The sequence below is a fragment of the Ictidomys tridecemlineatus genome, chromosome 4 (genome assembly GCF_052094955.1).
Source record: "Ictidomys tridecemlineatus isolate mIctTri1 chromosome 4, mIctTri1.hap1, whole genome shotgun sequence".
Taxonomy (NCBI): Eukaryota; Metazoa; Chordata; class Mammalia; order Rodentia; family Sciuridae; genus Ictidomys; species Ictidomys tridecemlineatus.
Window position 1 is genome coordinate 60,870,742 of NC_135480.1, and position 18,854 is coordinate 60,889,595.

At 41.7% G+C, this 18,854-nt stretch overlaps 1 protein-coding gene across 2 annotated transcripts in view; it reads right to left on the reverse strand.

Moving 5' to 3' along the window:
* The window catches only part of Clpb (ClpB family mitochondrial disaggregase), a 138,773-nt gene that overhangs the window by 62,152 nt on the left and 57,767 nt on the right, over positions 1–18,854 (reverse strand). The window contains exons 5-6 of one of the 2 annotated variants that reach the window (XM_040284899.2): positions 15,926–16,015; positions 1,870–1,998 (exon numbers count right to left, since the gene is read on the reverse strand). In XM_040284899.2, coding sequence (XP_040140833.2) covers positions 1,870–1,998; positions 15,926–16,015 — 219 coding nt within the window. The remainder of the gene's footprint in view (positions 1–1,869; positions 1,999–15,925; positions 16,016–18,854) is intronic. The other variant, XM_005323160.4, reaches the window with a different exon arrangement.

Sequence of the window (18,854 nt, forward strand, 5' to 3'; positions counted from 1 at the left end):
GGTCTGGGATAAGAGGAAGCAGGACAGAAAGTAACTTCTTGAGAGGTATCTGGCAGGTAACTCTACCAGACTTTGACAGGCAGCCCAGCATGAGTCTAGGAATGACAATACTACTCCTTCAACTAAAGTAATGTCCTCAAGAAGGAGGATATTCACCATTCAGCAAATATTACTGAGTACTTACTATGTACAAGTACTATGCTAAGCACTGGGGGCACATAAATAAATCAGCATGGTTCCTGCCTTCAGGGAGCACAGAGTCAAGCTAGGGAGAGGGCTACTGAAAAAATGAAAACAATCTCAGATTGTGATGAGTGCAGTGATGGAAAAGAATAGGATAACATGACTAAGAGTAATGGAAGGGCCCAATTGAGACCAGGGTGGGATAAGATCAAGGGAGACATCTGTGTGACCAGGTTAGCAGAGATTTGAAGAGACCTTTTCTTGTTTCCCTGGCCCTGCTCTGAAGGTCATAGGGGAAGAGAGCACACTTTTGGGGAGAGCCATATTGAAGAAAACTCATACCACTTTCCATAATAGTTGCATAAATTTGCATTCCCACCAGCAACATATGAGTGTGCCACTCACATCCAGACTGGTGTGAGATAAAATCTTAGTTTTGATTTGCATTTAATTGCTAAAGATGTTGAAGATTTTTTCATATATTTGTTGATCATTTGTATTTCTTCTTCTGTGAAGTGTCTGTTCAGTTCCTCAGCCCATTTATTGATTGGGTTATTTGTTTTTTTGGTGTTAAGTTTTTTAAGTTCTTTATATATCCTGGAGATTAATGCTTTATGAGGTGCATATGGTAAAGATTCTCTCCCATTCTGTAGACTCTCTCTTCATGTTATTGTTTCCTTTGCTGAGAAGACTCTTTTTAGTTTGAATCTGTCCCATTTATTGATTCTTGATTTTATTTCTTGCACTTTAGGAGTCTTGTTATGGAGGTCAGATCCTAAGCTGATATGGTGAAGATTTGGGCCGACTTCTCAGTTTATACCCAGGGCCTACTTCTTCTCAGTTTATACCCAAAGAACTTAAAATCAGCCTATTACAGTGATGCAGCCACATCAATGTTTATTGCAGCTCAATTCACAAGAGCTAAACTATGGAACCAACCTAGGCGCCCTTCAACAGATGAATGGATAAAAAAAAAAAAAAGTTTGTTTTTTTTTAAATCTCACACATACACACCCACACACACTATGAAATATTACTCAGTCTTAAAGAAGAATGAAATTATGGTATTTGCCAGTAAATGGATGGAGCTGGAGAATGTCATGCTCAGTGAAATAAGCCAATCCCCCAAAAAACAAAAGCCAAAAGTTTTCTCTGATATGTGGATGCTAATTCATAATTTGGGGGGGACTAGGGAAGAACAGAGTTACTTTAGGTAGAGGGGAATGAAGGGAGGGGAGAGGGCCTGAGGGTAGGAAGGATAGTAGAATGAATCAGACATTATTACCCTATGTGCGTATGTATGTATATATGACTGGAGTGATTCTACATCATATACAACCAGAAGAATGAGAAACTATACTCCATTATACATGATGTATCAAAGTGCATTCAACTGTCATGTATAACTAATTAAAACAAATAAAAAAATTAACAAGAAAACTCTCACAGTTTATGTAGACAGGGTGGTACGGAGCATCACACACACACATGGACAAAGAACACACACCAGCTACAAGAGAGCACATCACACATGTTCTTTGTCACTCTAGGGAAGTGCCATGACCCTTGAGGCATTTCTAGGTCAGGGAGAGTCACAAGGGCGCTGGGGAAAATTAGGTGTTTCTGGTGTGGAGGGCCTGCCAAGGACTCTCTCCCCTGCCCGCCCCTCCTCCACCATGCTCTCACCTCCATCAAGCAGTTCCTTGACGGTGCGGTAGTCATCAGCAAGGACAGCGTAGTGCAGGGCTGTGCAGCCCTTGAAGCTGGCACGGTTGTTCAGCCGGTTGTTGAAGTCATCTTCTCGTGTGACCAGAACTGTGGGGACAACAACATAAACCCTTCCATTAGCAACATATGCTTGAGCCACCACTTTATCTTCTGTTTAGTCACTCACTCCCTCTACCTACCTACTAAACATTAAATGGCACATGCACCATGTGCCTGGCCATCTGTGCTGGGCAAGAGGAGATAAAACAGAGCCTGGTTAGTTCCACAAATGTTTACTGACATCTAATATGTGTTAGGATAAATCTTGGGGACATGAAATGAATCAACTATAGTCCCTGACCTAATATGATGAGGGAGGGAGGCAGGCAATGAACAGAAGTTTAGAGTACTATTTGAGATAAATGCTACATTAGAGGTATAATGGGATGATATAGAAAGCCAGGGGGAGCTCAGCCTGGGCATGAAGGGAGGATCCCAGAAGATGGAGTCTGGAAGAATGAGGAGGAGCTATCCATGCGAAAAAAGTAGACTTAGATAGGGAACAGGGGCTGTTCTTAGCAGAAGAGCAACACACCTCTCTGTTCTGTCTACAATCTAGTAAGAATTTTTAATTAAAAATTTACAAAAGCAAGCAAAAATCTGAAACCATGGAAAAGTACAAAGTAGAAAAAGAATCAATATTTCAGCAACTTGAGAAAGTACATTTAATATTTTGTATATGTTCTTCCAAATTTCATACTATATGTATGTGCATATCCCCTTCAAAACTGAAATTCAGTGTATATGCAATTTATAATCCAATTTTTTACCTTTAATAAATATTGTAAACTTATTGTGTGTGACACACACACACTCACACACACACACACACACACACACAGAGGGGATGAATACAGGTCCTAGCACACGCTAGGTAAGTGCTCTAGGTAAGCTATATCTGCAGCCCTTTTTATTTTATTTTGAGACAGGGTCTCATTAAGTTGCCTAGGCTGGCTTCGAACCTGTAATTCTCCTGCCTCAGTTTCCCAAGTACCTGAGATTACACAAGTGCTACCATGTGTGGTGACTGTAAACATTTTTTCAAGATAGAAAGAATAAGCATTTTGTGTGATCAAAGATCAAAAGCTCCTAGGCTCACTCTAGCTAAATTCCTGAGCCTCTCTCATTTGATATAAAACTAGTTTTATATCTAAAATCAATTTCATCAATATATAGGACTCTTGCTTTGGGTACCCACATAGAGCCCTTGTCTAGACAGTGGATTAAAAGGTCACCCCATCTCTGGGGCCCTCCCTTGGGAAATGAGGACCCACAGAGCTCTACTTGTTCTGCTTGGGTGATGGTGCTTCTGTCTGCCTAATGTAAAACTCTCTGGGTACTGTCTTATGCTCCCTTCAGAGTTGGGTTGGTTGAGGGTGGAATCTGGGTCTGCCTCCCATACCACTTCTTCATGGCATGTGGCCTGCAATAGGAGGCTCCTTTCACTTCTCTTGTGTTAAAGGGGTATATTCTGGCAGGAGGTGATCTTGCCTAGGTAGTCAAAAGCCAGGTAATTCTGAAAACATTCTTCTCAAAGTGCTCTTGGAATGAAGTCTATGCATTTTCTCTCCTCCAATACTGGACTTCCTATTTAAAGTTCCAAAGACCCTTCTAACTGATTTCATTTATTGACCACCTTCTACTCTGTGCCAGGCCTGGTTACATCACACAAACCTATATAATTCTCACAGCTACCTAACATAGTAGGTATTCTTATTCCCATTTTATAGATGAGAAAATTGGAGCTGAGAGGTTGTACATACCTGCTTTCCAGCTACTTGGGAAGATGAGGTAAGAGTTTGAGGACAGTCTGGGCAACACACACACACACGCGCGCGCGCGCGCGCGCGCGCGCGCACACACACACCTCATAGAGAAAATGGCAGTGGGAGAGTGAGGATCAGAACCAAAGTCTGAGTCCTTACTTTTTCTTCCAAATCACATCATTCTGTCACCCTCATCTGGCTAATGAGGGAGTCCAGAGCCCACAAAAAAGCAGCAGATCCTGGATGTTCTAGTTCCAGCCTTGGCTCCTACTCCCTTTTCTTTTCCACTCCAGCAAAGATGCAAAAATTCTCTCTGCAGACCTGCCCTTACCAGGAAATGGCCTGGGGGTTGTAGCCAATATCCCAAGAAGCTAGCCTGGGTGGAAGCACTTTGAATGTCTGGCCAGAATAAAGTTGGGGGAGCTTGAGCTGGCGACCAGACCATTCTCTCTGTGTTCTACAGAATCAATGGTCAACTGGTTTTTCCAGTCCAGACAGGGACTCTCTAGATTGTTAACCTCTCACTTCTACCCCTGGGTGTTAGATGACCTTTCTGGAGCAGGAAGAACAGGAAGTAAGAAATTCTCTGAGCAGCTAACATACAAGTCCCATGTGCAATGGCATATACACTTACCCCTTAAGAGCCCTTTAGGATCTCAATCAGAGATTACTAACCCCTACTCATGAATAGTCTTATCAAATCATGCTAGGTGATCTTGTTTCTAGCTTACTGCAGATCAGAAGGAAATAAGAAGGCTGGGGAAGATGCTTTAGAATCAAGCAGATTGATTACAATCAAGCACTGGCCAGGCAGGGAGGGAAAAGAACAGGACAATGAAAAGCTGCAAAAGGAATTCAGATCACAGCACCTCTAAAGGCCTTAAGGGCATCACTGAACTGCCACATAGGACATTAACTGCTAGATATAATGATGAACCTGAGGAAAAGTGATAGTTGGCTCAAGAAAGCAAGAAGGGTGTCATCCATTTAAAAAAGAAAACCCATCATTCATTCAACAAAAAACGTTTAATGAGCACCAGTGCAAGGTGGTAGCTTCTGGAGATGCAAAAAAGAATAACACATAGTCTTGACTTTGGGAAGTTAACTGCCTAATGCAAGAATCAGACCACTGAACAGACTTATAATACATATCCCAAGTACAATGATAGAGATATACACAGGATGCTTACCACAAAAGCTAAACGACTTCAAGTAACATGCTGGGGCTGCTTTGGTTCAAATGTCAGCTTATTAACAATGTCATAGCCCAGCTAATAAGCAATGTCCATGAAAAGGACTTTTGCTCACTTCTGTGATCTCATTTTTCACCATCTCCTTCCTAATGCTCTTTCTTGATTCTGAGTTTGTTTGTTTGTTTGTTTGTTTTGGACACTGGGGATTGAATCCAGGGGTGCTTAACCACTGAGCCACGTTACCAGCCCTTAGAGATGGGGTCTCGCTAAGTTGCTTAGGGCCTCGCTGAGTTGCTGAGGCTGGCTTTGAATTCACCATCCTCCTGCCTTCAGCCTCACAAGCCGCTGGGATTACAGCCATGTGCCACTGCGCCCGGCTTGCCTCTGCGTTTTTAAAAACACTATTCTACCACCTGGAACACCATCCCATCCCCAGACATTCAGTTGTTGACTCTAATTCATTTTCAGATTTCTAATCAGAAGTCACTTCCCCCAGTGACTCCTCCTAAGTGTGAGATAGCTACTGCTCCTAAGAGCTCCTCCAGTGCTACAGGCCTCTCCCAATGACAGCATTTATTACACTCTGCTGCAACCACTTGCTTATATGACTGTTTCTCTGCTACACCAAAAGCCCAACGAGGACAGGCAGTGTGACCTATTTTTTCCACAGTTGTGCCCCAGAGCCCAGCATAGTGTCTGGCCATAAATATGTGCTTGACAAATACTTGCTGGACCAACAAACACAAGTTGAGTGTCCATAATTTGGAAACCAGAAATCTAAATGCTCTAAAATCTAAGACTTTTTTGTGTGCCAATATGATGTTCAAAAAATATCTGATTGTAGGGCATTCAGATTTCAGATGTTTGGATTAAAGATGCTCAACCAGTAAAATCTAGGCAAATGTTCCAAAATCCAAAAAACTCTAAAATCTGAAACATTCTGGTTCTAAACATTTTGGATAAGGGATATTCAATCTATATAACACATATAGGCAATATGTACATTAGTTTTGGTTTTGGAAAAAATAATAATACCAGCCCACAAGTATTTGCTGGCTGTTAAATAAGTTAAGCTCTAGAGCCAGACTGCTTATGTCTAAATCCCAGTTCCAAATTTCCTGACTGTGTCATCTTTCACAATTTACCTAACTTCTCTGGGCCAAGTTCCTTTATTTATAAATGGAGGAGTACTAATAACATATTCACTGGGCATTTTAAGGGTACTAGACACTGAATGAAGGAATCTGAGATGGTGTCTGACCTAAAGTACTTCTCCAATGAATGTTAGCTATAATTCTATCTAGTCTGGGCTCTCAAAAGTATATTTTTTCCTTGGGGGGGAAAAAGATTTCATTTGGGAAATCCTGAATATACTCTTCCTCTGGGAAAGGCACAGGAAGCATGAGAATGTAGGTCTGAAGTCATAACCACATGTTTCATTTGGTGCTGGTCAGCAGTTTCTTGTTTGCTGGCTTTTCACCAAATCCTTATTAGAATTCTGTAGTACTGGTGTTCTACAGAATACTCTTTGGTACTGAATAGTGCATTATAATCTGCAAAGCAGTTTCGTTTCCTTTTTTATTTCAGAAAAACTGTGTGAAGTGTTAAGTTTTATGCTCCCATTTTAAACAGGAGTTCAGAAGGATGGCAGAATGGTAGAGGCCCATTTTGTGCTCTTAGCATTAAGCTCCTCCATACATCATCCAGTGTTAGGAGCCCTGTCCTAGATCCTAACTAACGGAAGCCACTCAAAAGATCTTGTACTTTTCTCAAGGTACAAAAGGTGGTTTTAGGTAGGAAATAGGTGATGGAGAGGAGTAGCATCCCTCAAATGCACACACCTACCCCACCCTCACTGAGGAAGATTAAGCAAACACACAGAAGCTCAAGGGATTCATCCAAGCCTGTCCAGCAACTGGCCACCAAGGTAGTGTTCTGAAGCCAGTGAACCGCCCTCTTCCCAACAAAGACATCTACCAGCCTGTCTCCAGCAGAGGGGGGAGGAAGGCTCAGACTCCTGTCTTCCCTCCCAGCCTGCCATTCCTATCCCTGTAGGGGTCCTACACCCCTCTGACCACAGGAGGAGTGATGGGTATCACTCTGCTTTCTTCTGCCCCACCTCTACCTTTGATGTTCAGAAGTCTATGTCTAGGTGCCATGGCTGGGTCATTCTTGGGAGCTAATGGCAGGTCTATGTTGAGGTATTCTCCTGCCCTCACAGGGCCAAGGAGTCAGTAGAGGTGGAGAGGAGTCTCTGACACCTTTCATAAAACCATGAACACTCCCCAACATCTTCAATCCACAAAACAACAACAACAACAACAAAACAAACAAACAAAAAACAGTACTTCCCATTATGAGAAATAGTTTTTATAAGGTAAAGTGGTCCTACATTCTGAATCTTACCTCTGCCGTTTACTAAGTTCTTCTATCTGTAAAATGGACATGATAAGCAATAATTTTAGAAATACTGATTAAACGTCATGGGAAATCTGATAACAAGTTTAAACATTTATTAATACTGCTTTTTCCCTTGGATTAGGAGCTAGGGACACAGGTATGAACCAGCCATAGTGCCTGCAACATCACATTGCTAAGTATATCAGGGGAGATTTTGAAAAAAGGTGAAAGAGGTAAGATGAGTGGTCTCCAGATAACAAAATCTTTATTTACTGCTCACTTGTATAGGTGCAAGGCAAAACTGCACTACAAGTCCCTGTCTCCCTCAGGCTCAGCCTCCAATGTTAAGGAGTGTCCAGCAGTGCCCTTGCCTTCAGAGATAGGACTACGTCTCCATAAAAGGGAACCTCTGAGTAGTAAGACAAGTACAAGACTAACCCTTACATTTGTACAGCAGTTTACAGCTTATAAAACACTTAAAGGTGCTCATTTCCTCACCTTCATGACAACCCAGGAAGGGCACAGAGGTCAAATATTACTATCTTTATTGAACAGATGAGGAAACCGAGGCTTAAAGGGCTTGACTTAGACTGTTAGCAGTGATGAATTCGGACTAGACACAAGCCTGCCTGGGCTCTGCTCCATCTTCCACACCGAACAGCTTATCTGCCAATGCCCACGGGCTCAAGCCTTGCATAACTCAGGGCCAGCTCAGGGTCTAGGTGAAATGATCAAGTCTCCAGGAGGATGCCTTTGGAATCTCAGCTTCCTCCCACCTGAGGACCAAGCCTCTAGGCATAGAAGGATGTAGCTGAGGTGTCTGTCATTAGCACTACAGACAGAATCAGAGCACTGCCCCCACCGCTGGGGAGTCCAGCTGCAGTGTGTGTGTGGAGGGAGAGTTGTGGTGTTGTCTGAAAGTAGAGGGGTCTGGGATTCCAATTTGAATGAATGTGTTGTCCCATCATTTTCATCCTTTCCACCACCATTCAAACCAGGAAGTGTGCTGAGCTTCAGCATAAAGTATATATATCCATTAATTTTCCTTTGGGAATTCAGAGAAACAGAGCCTTCTCATGGCAAGTGTTTTTAATGTATTGTCTCACTAAATCCCCACTACAACCTGAGTGACAGTCATCCTGCTGCCGGGTCAGCAGGCTGCCCCTCAACCTCAGTGGGAGCCATCAGTTCTGCCTCTCACACTGGGGGTGAGGGAGGTTTTCTGTGCTGGGTCAACAGGAGACTGTCCCTGGAGAAGGTAATACTCTTCTCTTCCTTCTACAGCCTAGAAGGCCCTTCTCCCTTCTCCAAATCCTGCCTGCTCTTTAAAACCCAATTCAACAACGTATGAGTGTGCTTTTTTGCCAATATCCTGGCCAGAATTTATTATTAGTAGTATTCTTGATAGCTGCCATTCTGACTGGCATGAGATTTCCCTAATTGCTAGAGATGTTGAAAATTTTTTCATATTTTTGTTGGCCATTTGTGTTTTGCCTTTTGAGAAATGACTGTTTAGTTCTTTTTGCCCATTTATTAACTAGGTTGTTTGTTTTTATTTTGGTTAAACTTTTTGAGCTCTTTATATTCTGGATATTAATCCCCTGGCAGAGGAGTAGGAAAAACAAACAAACAAACAAACAAATCCCAACTCAATTCAAGTTTTCCTCTCCCAGGAAGTCGCCATCCTCCCAGCTCTGCTTTGAATGACTGTATTGTGAACTGACTGTAGGTCACCATTTAGAAGTTAATTATTTATTGTCTTACAACTCTGCTTATAATACTTTCTTATGTTAGATTTTTCCCTTTTGTTCTGACTTTTCACAATTATATCTTAGGCTCCTCAGGGGTGACAGTAACTAGTTCTCAATATTTTCTGTACTATATACAGCATCACTTCAGTATTTCATGCAGCTTCGGCAATGAACTCAAATGAGTCTTCACCTATCCACCTGCCATGAGCACACCAATACTGAGCTCCTTCAGTTTAGTTAATGCTATGATATGGACCACATGTCTCATGGGAGCAAAGATGGGCATAATGTAATATGGCCAGGAGAGGAGTCACTCAGAAGAATCATCCTGAGAATGAGGGGAAGCTTGCCATATAAAAAGTGGAAACAGGCATTTGGGGAGAGGAAGTGGCATTTGCAAAGGCCAGAGAGTAAAAACTGTATCACTTGTTTATTCAAGAACCTGGGAGCCCCTCAGCGAGCCTGGAATACCAAGTTAAGGTAGATGAAGCCATGGGTAGAGATGAGGTTGTCCAGGCAGGTAGAGCCCTGATCCTGACAGGGGTTTGGACTTAGATAATAAAAGCTATAGGCATGGCTTTTGGTAACAAACAGTTCAAGATCAGCAAGTGCAACAGACCAAGAGATAAGAGAACTGAGTTCAAGACTGGCCCTTTCACTACATTAACTTAATATTTGGCTCAATCCCTCTGTGCCCCATAGCTTCTTGTTTTAAAGTAGAAAGTGTTTCTTTAAGATAGTTCTCAGGCTTTAGTGGGGACAGAGTCACCTGGGTAACTGATGCAAATAAATAATATAAAAAGATTCTGTCTTTTATGGAGTATCTCTAAAAGCAAAGAATTCATCATTGTGAGCCTGAGAGACCTGGATCCTAATCCTAATTTCTTCCTCTAGAAAATTACTTCGTCTTCCTAGGCCACAAGCTTCTCATTGGTAAAATAATGCACACTAATTGGGTTGGGTGGCTGTGAAAATTTGAGGTGATGCTGTTTAGCAAGAATAGGATTAAACTGGTACCTAGAAAATGATAATTTTTAATTAGCATGTATTCCCCTATCCATATTCCTCTGTTGACTTTCACAGTTCTCTCCTACCCATTCCTGGTGGATTTATCCAAGCAGATTTTCTACTCTTCTGTTTCATGCTCCCTTCCTGCTGGTCAAAGCCCTCATAAGAGGATCCTGGTGATCCTACCATGAATCCTCAGTGGGCAACATCACATATTAGAAAGAAACTTGGGTGGGGATGCTGGGATTGTGGCTCAGTGGTACAGTGCTTGCCTAGCACATGCAAGGTGCTGGATTTGATCCTCAGCACCACGTAAAGATAAAAATAAATAAAATAAAAGATATTCTATTCAACTACAACTAAAAAAGTGTGTGTGTATGAAAGAAAGAAAGAAACTTGGGGGCTGAAATTTGTCTGGGAAGCAAAACTCATTATGTGACTTGGTCAGAATACTTAACATCTCTGAGATTCCAGTTCTTCATTTGTAAAACTGAGATGATATCTTCTACCTCATAAGATTCCATAGCAAACCCAATTTAAAAATGGATGAAGAATATGAATAGACATTTATCCAAATAAGATATATAAGTGGCCAAAACGCCCATGAAAAAAAATGCTCAACATCACTGGCCATCAGGGAAATGCAAATCAAAACCACAGTGAGATGCCACTTCACACCCACTGAGATGGCTATTCTGAAAAGGACAGGCAATAATAGGTATTAATGAGGACACAGAGAAACCAGAACCCTCACACATAGAGGGTGGGAATGTTAAATGGTACTGGTGCTTTGGAAAACAATCCGACATATCCTCAAAAAAGACTGAAAACACAGAATTCTAATTCTAGTTATACTCAAAACATATGTCCATGCAAAAACATACACAAATATTTTAGAAGTATTATTTGTAACAACAAAAAGCAGAAACCACCCAAATGCTTCTAAGCTGATGAATAGATAAACAAAATATGCTCTAACCATACAACAGAATATTATTTAACCATGAAAAGGAATGAAGTAATGATACGTGCTACAACACAGATGAAACACTATGCTAAGTGAAAGAAGTCATTCATAAGTGACAATATGTTATATGATTTCATTTATATGGAATATCTAATAGATGTAAACCTATAGAGATAGAAAGTAGATTACTGGTTGCCAGAAATTGGGGGTAGTGGAGGGAAAATGGAGAATGACTGATAATATATGTAGGTTTTCATTATGAAGCAATGAAAATGTTCTAAAATTGTTTGTGGTGATGGCTGCACAACTCTTGTGAACACACTAGAGATCAGTGAATCATTTGCTTTTCATGGTGAATTATATAGTACATAAATTAAATCTGAATAAACTGTTGTATTTTAAAATATACGTAAGGAGCTAAGCCTACTGACTGGCATGCAATGAGGACTCAATAAATGTTAAATTTATTATTGTGTCACTTCCTTTCTGGATGCCATCCTAACTTTGGCTAGAATCACATCAAACACCAATACTGTAGAAGGCAGAGGACCCTTTTCATACTCAGTAGAGGGTCCTAAAGGCTAAAAATCCCAAGATTAAAAGTCTTCCTCTAATATTCAGATAACTAAATATCTACCTGTTAGTCAGAAAATAATGGTTTACATTTATTGAAATTTATTGTGTGCCCCGTACTTTAACTATTTTTCTCACAAGAACCATATTAGGCTATCATATTATTATTGCTATTTAATAAATGAAGAAATCAAGACTTAGGTTATGTAACTTTTTAACAAGTCACAGTGACAGTCAATGACTGAGTGAGTTTCTTCAATTCCAAGGTGTTTATTCTTTTTTCTATGTGATTACATGGCTTTATAATGTCTTTCTTTTATTTACTTACATCTTGCACACATAGTTTATGACTCACACAGCCTGATTTCCCTTTTCCTCCTTGTTTTCTAGTAATGTCTGGTTAAATCAAGTTAGCTGATACTTCCTCTCACATAGTCTTGTGTCTACTCAGATTTTTTTCATGTGCATACTCTTGAATTCAGCAGGTGCTCAATAAATACTGCTTTAGCAAATGGATGTTAAGTCCATCTCCCCAGGAAGAAAATAGCTTCTTGAAGGATAGACACTGTATCTCCTAGATCTCCTTAGCCTTCATACAGGGAAGGCACTCATGGTCACTGATACTGGCCTGTGGCGGGAGGACCAGCCCCTACTTGAAAATGGTTCTTTCCATGGACTGGAAGCATTCTCCTTAGGAAGAGGAGCCTGCTCACCCCATCATCACTGCACCCAGTTCAACACAGGGCTGGCACCCAGTAGAAGCTCAGAAAAGGTTTGATGAATTAGAGGGAAGATGGGTCAGCACTGGAGTCACATGAAGGGACCTAAGCCCATCTTATCTCACTCCATATAAAGGAAGGAGAAACTGGAAAGTTTGTCAAGGAAATTGAAGAAGATAGGTTGTTGACCTCATGCGAGGCCCTAGATAGTCAGTGTGGCATCCTCTTCGGACCAGGACCCTTCTTTTGACCACAGAGCCAGGTGTGGCTTTCCAGGGACCAGGTTTCACTTTCACAAAGGGGAGGCAAACTCCTAAGAATTTGTTATTCTGTTATCTATAGATCCATAATTCTGCTTGAACTTCCTCTACTTCCCACCTCTCCCGACTCTGAGTAATAACATGCTCAGAGATTTCTGGGCCCTTCTGATTTGTCCTACAATTATCCTGAACAACTCCTCTCCCCATACTGTGCATCATCCTAATCACTGGGGTATTCTTTTGGCTCCAGAGACCCTCTGGGACAGGCCAACAGTAAGCGGAAGGAGCCTGCCCTCTCTGCCTCTTGGCTGCTACCTGGTTGATCCAACTCGTCCCTCAATACTCCCCATCTCTGCACCTGCTTGTCTCTCTTCTGCCTTCTCTTCAACATGTTAAAAACTTGCAATAAAAAACAAATACAAAATGCTGTAATTAATAGCCAATTCCAAGCCAACCCAGCATCTCTACTAATAAACCTCAACACTTGCAAAAAGAACAATAAATTCTCCCCCTCTCTGGTTCTGAGGTGGTCTCTTTTATATACTCTGTGTGTGTGTGTGTATGTATGTGGGTAAGTGTGTCTACATATATATTTATTTTCCTTTATTTCCCATCTAGGGAGGGGCAGAATAATGAACTGCGTGCGTCAGGGAAGATGAATCTGAGATACTAGGGAGCAGTGCAGTAAAAAGATTAAAGTGTTATTATTGTTGGTTTTTTTTCCCCCATGGTCCATTGTGACAGCTCGACCGTCATCTGTAAAAAATGTCTCAGCGAGAGATAATCATCGGAAACTCAATAAAGCGTCAGGGGGAGCCTCAGCCCCCATCAATCACTGGGTGCCTGGAAAATTTCAGCCCTCTGTCTCCCTTCCTGCTATCCATATAAATGTCTCTAATATATTTTGTGTGGTGTGTGGGACCCATTCCTGATTTGGAACTTTTGATGAAAAAATATTTATACACAAAATATGTAAATCAGTTAAAAATCACAAGACTAGTTCTTAGCCACCCCATCACACATTTTCTTATTTTTATAAATGCATCAAATTTATTCTTTTTAATAAAACATGTCAATGGGTCTATCTCCCTCTCCTAGGAGATGTGTGTGTATATATATATATTTTTTAAGAGCTAAAGGATGGAAACAATTAACCTAAATGGCTGATACATTTAATATTGAAGTTGACCAAAATGCTGATGGAGTGACAGTACATTGTTCATTGTCGTGGTGACTCTGTAGTGGCTGGCACTGCTGACAGATGACATGTAGAACCACTGGCCCTGGCTGTGCAACAAGGCTCTGAGTGGGCCTGGATAAGGGTGTAGAAGAGGTAGGGACACTATTAAAAATAACTTGCACAAACAGCTTTTGGCCTGAGATTACAAAGCCTGTGGACAAGCCAGAGGTTCTTGGCAGAGTTAGTGAGGGACATATGCAGGGTCACATGGTTGTGGGGTTCTATTCAAGAACAGGGGATAATACTGTTGCATTTGACATCACTGCTCGGCTTCAGTTTCCTTCAGTGCCCACACTTTGGGGTTGCCATGAACATACAGGATCAACAACTGTTACTTGCTGCTGCTGTGGCCAGTGGCCTCATGACCACCTCCCCTGCTTCTGTATCCTGGAAGGAGTTGGTCCTACAGCATCCTATCCTGTAGGATCTTTGAGGCTCATCTCTGTCTAAAGGGCAAAGTCCAAGTATCAATGATCTGGCTCATCTACTAATGCTGCATCTTTATGGCTCATCACTGTCTAAAACAGAACCTTTGCTGTATAGATGCTGCACCCTAACACATGCAACTATCAGCTAGAAACATCATAACTTTTTTATTTCCACTTCTGAGAGTTTTGGACATAGCATTCCCATTGTCCACTTAGATTCATCCACAGCTATCTAGCAGCCTCCCATGCAGTTACCTAAAAACTTTCGTTGATTTTGAGGCTCAAGTTTATTATTTTATTTCCTAGTGTATCAGCCAGAGTTTCTTTTCTCTGAAGTTATGACAGTACTTTTATCTGCACCTCTGAATGATTCCCTGTGAAATATTGTCTTGGTCATGTCTTCAGTCTTTATTATGAACTGCTATTCTTTCTAGCATTTTACATATGATGATGCCTTGTATTTTCTCAAGTGCTTTCTTAAGTATGTTGATTCTTATAACAAGCCTATGATGAAGAAAATATTCTCTATAGATGAGAAAACAAGCCCAGAGAAAGAATTGCCCAAGGTCACACAATTAGGTAATGGCTAAGCCACTTCTTGGACTCTAATTAACAGTTGGTTCTTTGAGAAGAATTGTTTGCTAGAATGAAAAAGTATTTGAATGGCTCTGCCAAAGATGCTGAATGAAATTCCAAAGAGTGGACTGGGGATATGGCTCAGTAATATAGCACTTGCCTAGCATGCATGGCCTTGGGGTTCAACCCCCAGTACCACACACACACAAAAAAAAGCTAAGCAGAGATGATGAGAATGCAAAAACAGGGGCTTATATTAATGGAATTCCTTCTATGTTCTATCTCAATAAAAACCTTGTTTTATAAAGAGAAAACAAAACTTCTGAGAACTATAGAATACTGTTCCAGGTGTCATACCTATTAAGTGTTGTTGTTCTTTCTTTCTTTCTTTTTTGTACTGAGAATTAAACTCAGGGGAGTTTTGCCACTGAGATAGATCCTCAGTCCTTTTTATTTTGAGACAGGGTCTCTCTAAGTTGCCAAGGCTGGTGTCAAACTTGTGATCCTCCTGCCTCAGCCTCCTGAGTAGCTGGGATTACAGGCATGACCCACTGTGCTGGTCTATTTAGTGTACTACACACCCACAATGCCATGACTTAAACACATAGCCTCCCTAAGAGGGAAGCTTAAAGTGACAAATAAGGACTCTTCTAGAGAAGTAACCAGATGAGTTTTTTAAAGCAATTGTACAAGACAGCAACTAGTACCTGTAATCTAGATAGTGCTACTCCAAAGAGTAGGAGCCTGGCAGAAATGCGAAATCTCTGGTCTACCCCAGACTCACTGAATCAGAATCTCTCTGGTAGTGGGAAGGGCAGGAATCTGTGTTTTTGTTTTTACTTTATTTTATTTTTTAAATAAGCTCTCTAAGAGATTCCTATTTCCTTGGGAGCCTCAGGATTCCCATCTCAGTTTATGCTCTCCAGAGACATCCTTCTCTCCGCTGTGCCTGGGTAAAGCTGGATATACAGTGGTTAACTTATACACTGGGTGGCTAACTTAAACTGAGTAGATGAGTTAGTTAGGTGAGACCACTCCTAAACAGGTCCCAGGGAGGGAGAGAAATATTACAGTACAGAGTGCAGTTCCATTACCGCCAGTGGGGACTCCTAGCCACCTCCTGAATTCCTGGGCACTTGTCCACTGTTTTGTGATGCGCCAGCTTGCACCGTCCTGTCCCCCATCTGAAGACAAGAGATGGGGAGGTCAGCTGGAGCAGGCCAGGACCTGCAGCCTCTGGAGCTGTGGGAAGGGGGCTCTTGGATGGGTGGGTTTGGCCTTGGTAGGTCCAACCTGGCAAGCCAGGCACTCTACACTCAGAAGGGCCTGTGCCAACTCAATTCTGCACAACTCCTCTTTATTCAGCTGTCACTTGGAGCTGAGAGGAGAAGCTGATTTATGGCCTGCTCTGGCCACGTTTCTGCTGTGTTTTATTGTTTTAATTGTACATATGAGAGGAACTCAGAGTACTCGCTTGCATTTCTGACAGCCCCAGACACTAGATGTTTATAACAGTTACTTACAAGCAGCCAGCGGCATCCCCGGCTGGGCGACTTGTTTACTGTTATCACTAATTTATTGCCACCTCCACCTGAGGATTGGAGCTCACCACCCACACCAGCCACAAGTGGAACTCTCTTAGAGTGGGCATGGGTGGGGTTCAAGGCATTGCAGGGAATTTTTCCAAAATTAGGGAACAAGCTGGCAGGTGATCTCCATGTTCCTTTCACATCTGTCCCATCTACATGCCTCTGCTCAAGCAATATCCTCTGCTTTAAATACCTTTCTCCTTTTTTCCCTCTATTCTTCAACCCCAAAATCCAACTCAAAATCCCACTTCTTATAAGTCCATTACTTGCTCTGATGTGGTACAGAGAGCTTTTAGAACCTTAGAAATCACAGTGCTGGCAGAAACCTTAGAGATCATTATACAGTGACCCAAGGCAAGAATCCCTGATAGGCAGACAATGGGCCTCTTACCTCTTGAGGAGTTAGATGCTCACTAACTCCTAAGCAGGCTTCTTGCCTTATACTGATCCAAAATCCTCTCCCAAAGAGAAATGCTTCATTAACTATCACTGTGTGTTAAATACATGTGATTATCCCTAATTGTTATAACAACCCTATAAAATGGGAAGATTGAAAATCAAGGACTTAATAAGTCTTTTGCTTAAAATTACACAGCCAGTCAGTGACAGAGCTTGGATGAAACACGACTGACTGGTGGTAAAGCCTAACCTTTATCCAGGTCGCCACAGTACCCCTGAGTACACTCTGAGGGCTGAAGAGAACGGAAAGCACAATCAGGTCAAGGAGATTTCTATACCAAGCAGGAAGACTGACCTCTATCCATAAAAACCAACCTTGACAAAAGTGAAAGAGCCCACCAGGTACTATGTCGAGTAGGCTTCATTCTAAGGAGCAGTTCTTATGTGACAGGAGGAAGGTTTCCCTAGGAATGCCTCTGAAGGGAGGGCAAAGACCTTTCTTCTTAGGCTGTGATTGTTCTGAGCAAGCAGGACAGATACAAAGTATCTCTGATACCTTTTAGTTTCCTGACCTGGATGCTCTTTTCTCCTCTGAATGAGGAACTTGTTTTCCTACTCCCCCATTTAAAATCTTTTCCTTGGGCGATTCAGTTACATCTATTACGTTAACTTGCCTTCTAAATCTCTGTCTCCTGCTAGATTACTCTATAGAGCTCTAGACCCACACACCCAACTGTTCACTCAAATCAGAAACTGAGATGCTACCACAGGTGCCTCCTTTTCCATCAATTCTCACAATCCAGTGAGCACCCAACCTCCTCATATCTTCCTATTTTTCTAACTATTTTTCTCCACTCCCAAAGATCACCTGTAGGAGCCACCAGAATTTTTAAGTGCATTTGGAGGGTGGGGCATGGCAGGCATCTCATCAGATTGTCAGAGGGGTTCATCATCCCCAAAAGGTCAAGAACCATTATTAATCTCTGTCCTCCAAGTCCTCCTCTACCTTGTCAATATAGTCCATCTAAAATGTAAATGTGAATTCAATATTTCTTTGCTTAAAATCCTTTAATGACCTTCAGAGGCCAGTGTGAATTCCCTCCAGCTGCCATATAAGGTCTTTTCTATGTATAATACCCATCTCTTACTTCTTGTTTTCCTAAAAACTGTGGCAGATGATGCTACATGCTTTCACCCCCTCATCCCACCCCATGTCTCCACATGTGTTGTTCCCTTTGCCCAGAAGGTCCATCCTTCTTAGCTGGCCTATCAATCTTCAACTCATCCATAAGACTCAATTCAAAGTCACTTACCCTGTGACACATCCCAGACAGCAGCCTGCTCTCCGAAATAGCTCACCACTACCTCTATCAGTGCTGCCTACATCCTCTGTGCAGCTATCTTTGTACTTACCACTCTGTTCTGTGATTCCTTGTTCATAAGTCCATCTTCTTACTTGACTGGGAGTACTGCTCAGGGGCTAAACCATGTATGTTCATTTATACATTCCCAGCATCTGGCCCAGTGCCTGACACTCAGTAAATGCATGCTGAATTATAAGTACATGGAATTAATAAGCATTTACAACTGTATAGCTCTTTATAATTCATACATCTTATATTTTTCTCTTGATCTTTACAACGGTACTGAAAAGGTAGACAGGAATGTCTTCCTGAGGGTTGAGGAGGTTCATGGAAATATTTATCAGAAAATTAGTGAACTCAATGGACTTTGACAATGACTCTATGCTCCAAAAGAGAAGGACTGACCAGCCATCATGACCCATGATTTTCTTGTGATGCTTAGACAGAGGATAAGGGAAATGTGCCTCTTGTTCTACTTTACCCTCTCCTCACACATCCCCACAAGTCCAGTAACTTCCCACAAAAAAGTCAATCCAATCCAAAGAAAAGAGAACCCCAAGATTCTAATATTTCTGTCTATTTCATCAATGAGAATGACCCAGAGCTGGGCATGGTGCCTTGCTCACAGCAGGCAGGCAATGAACAGTTGAAGGGAAGAAAGAAATGAGGTA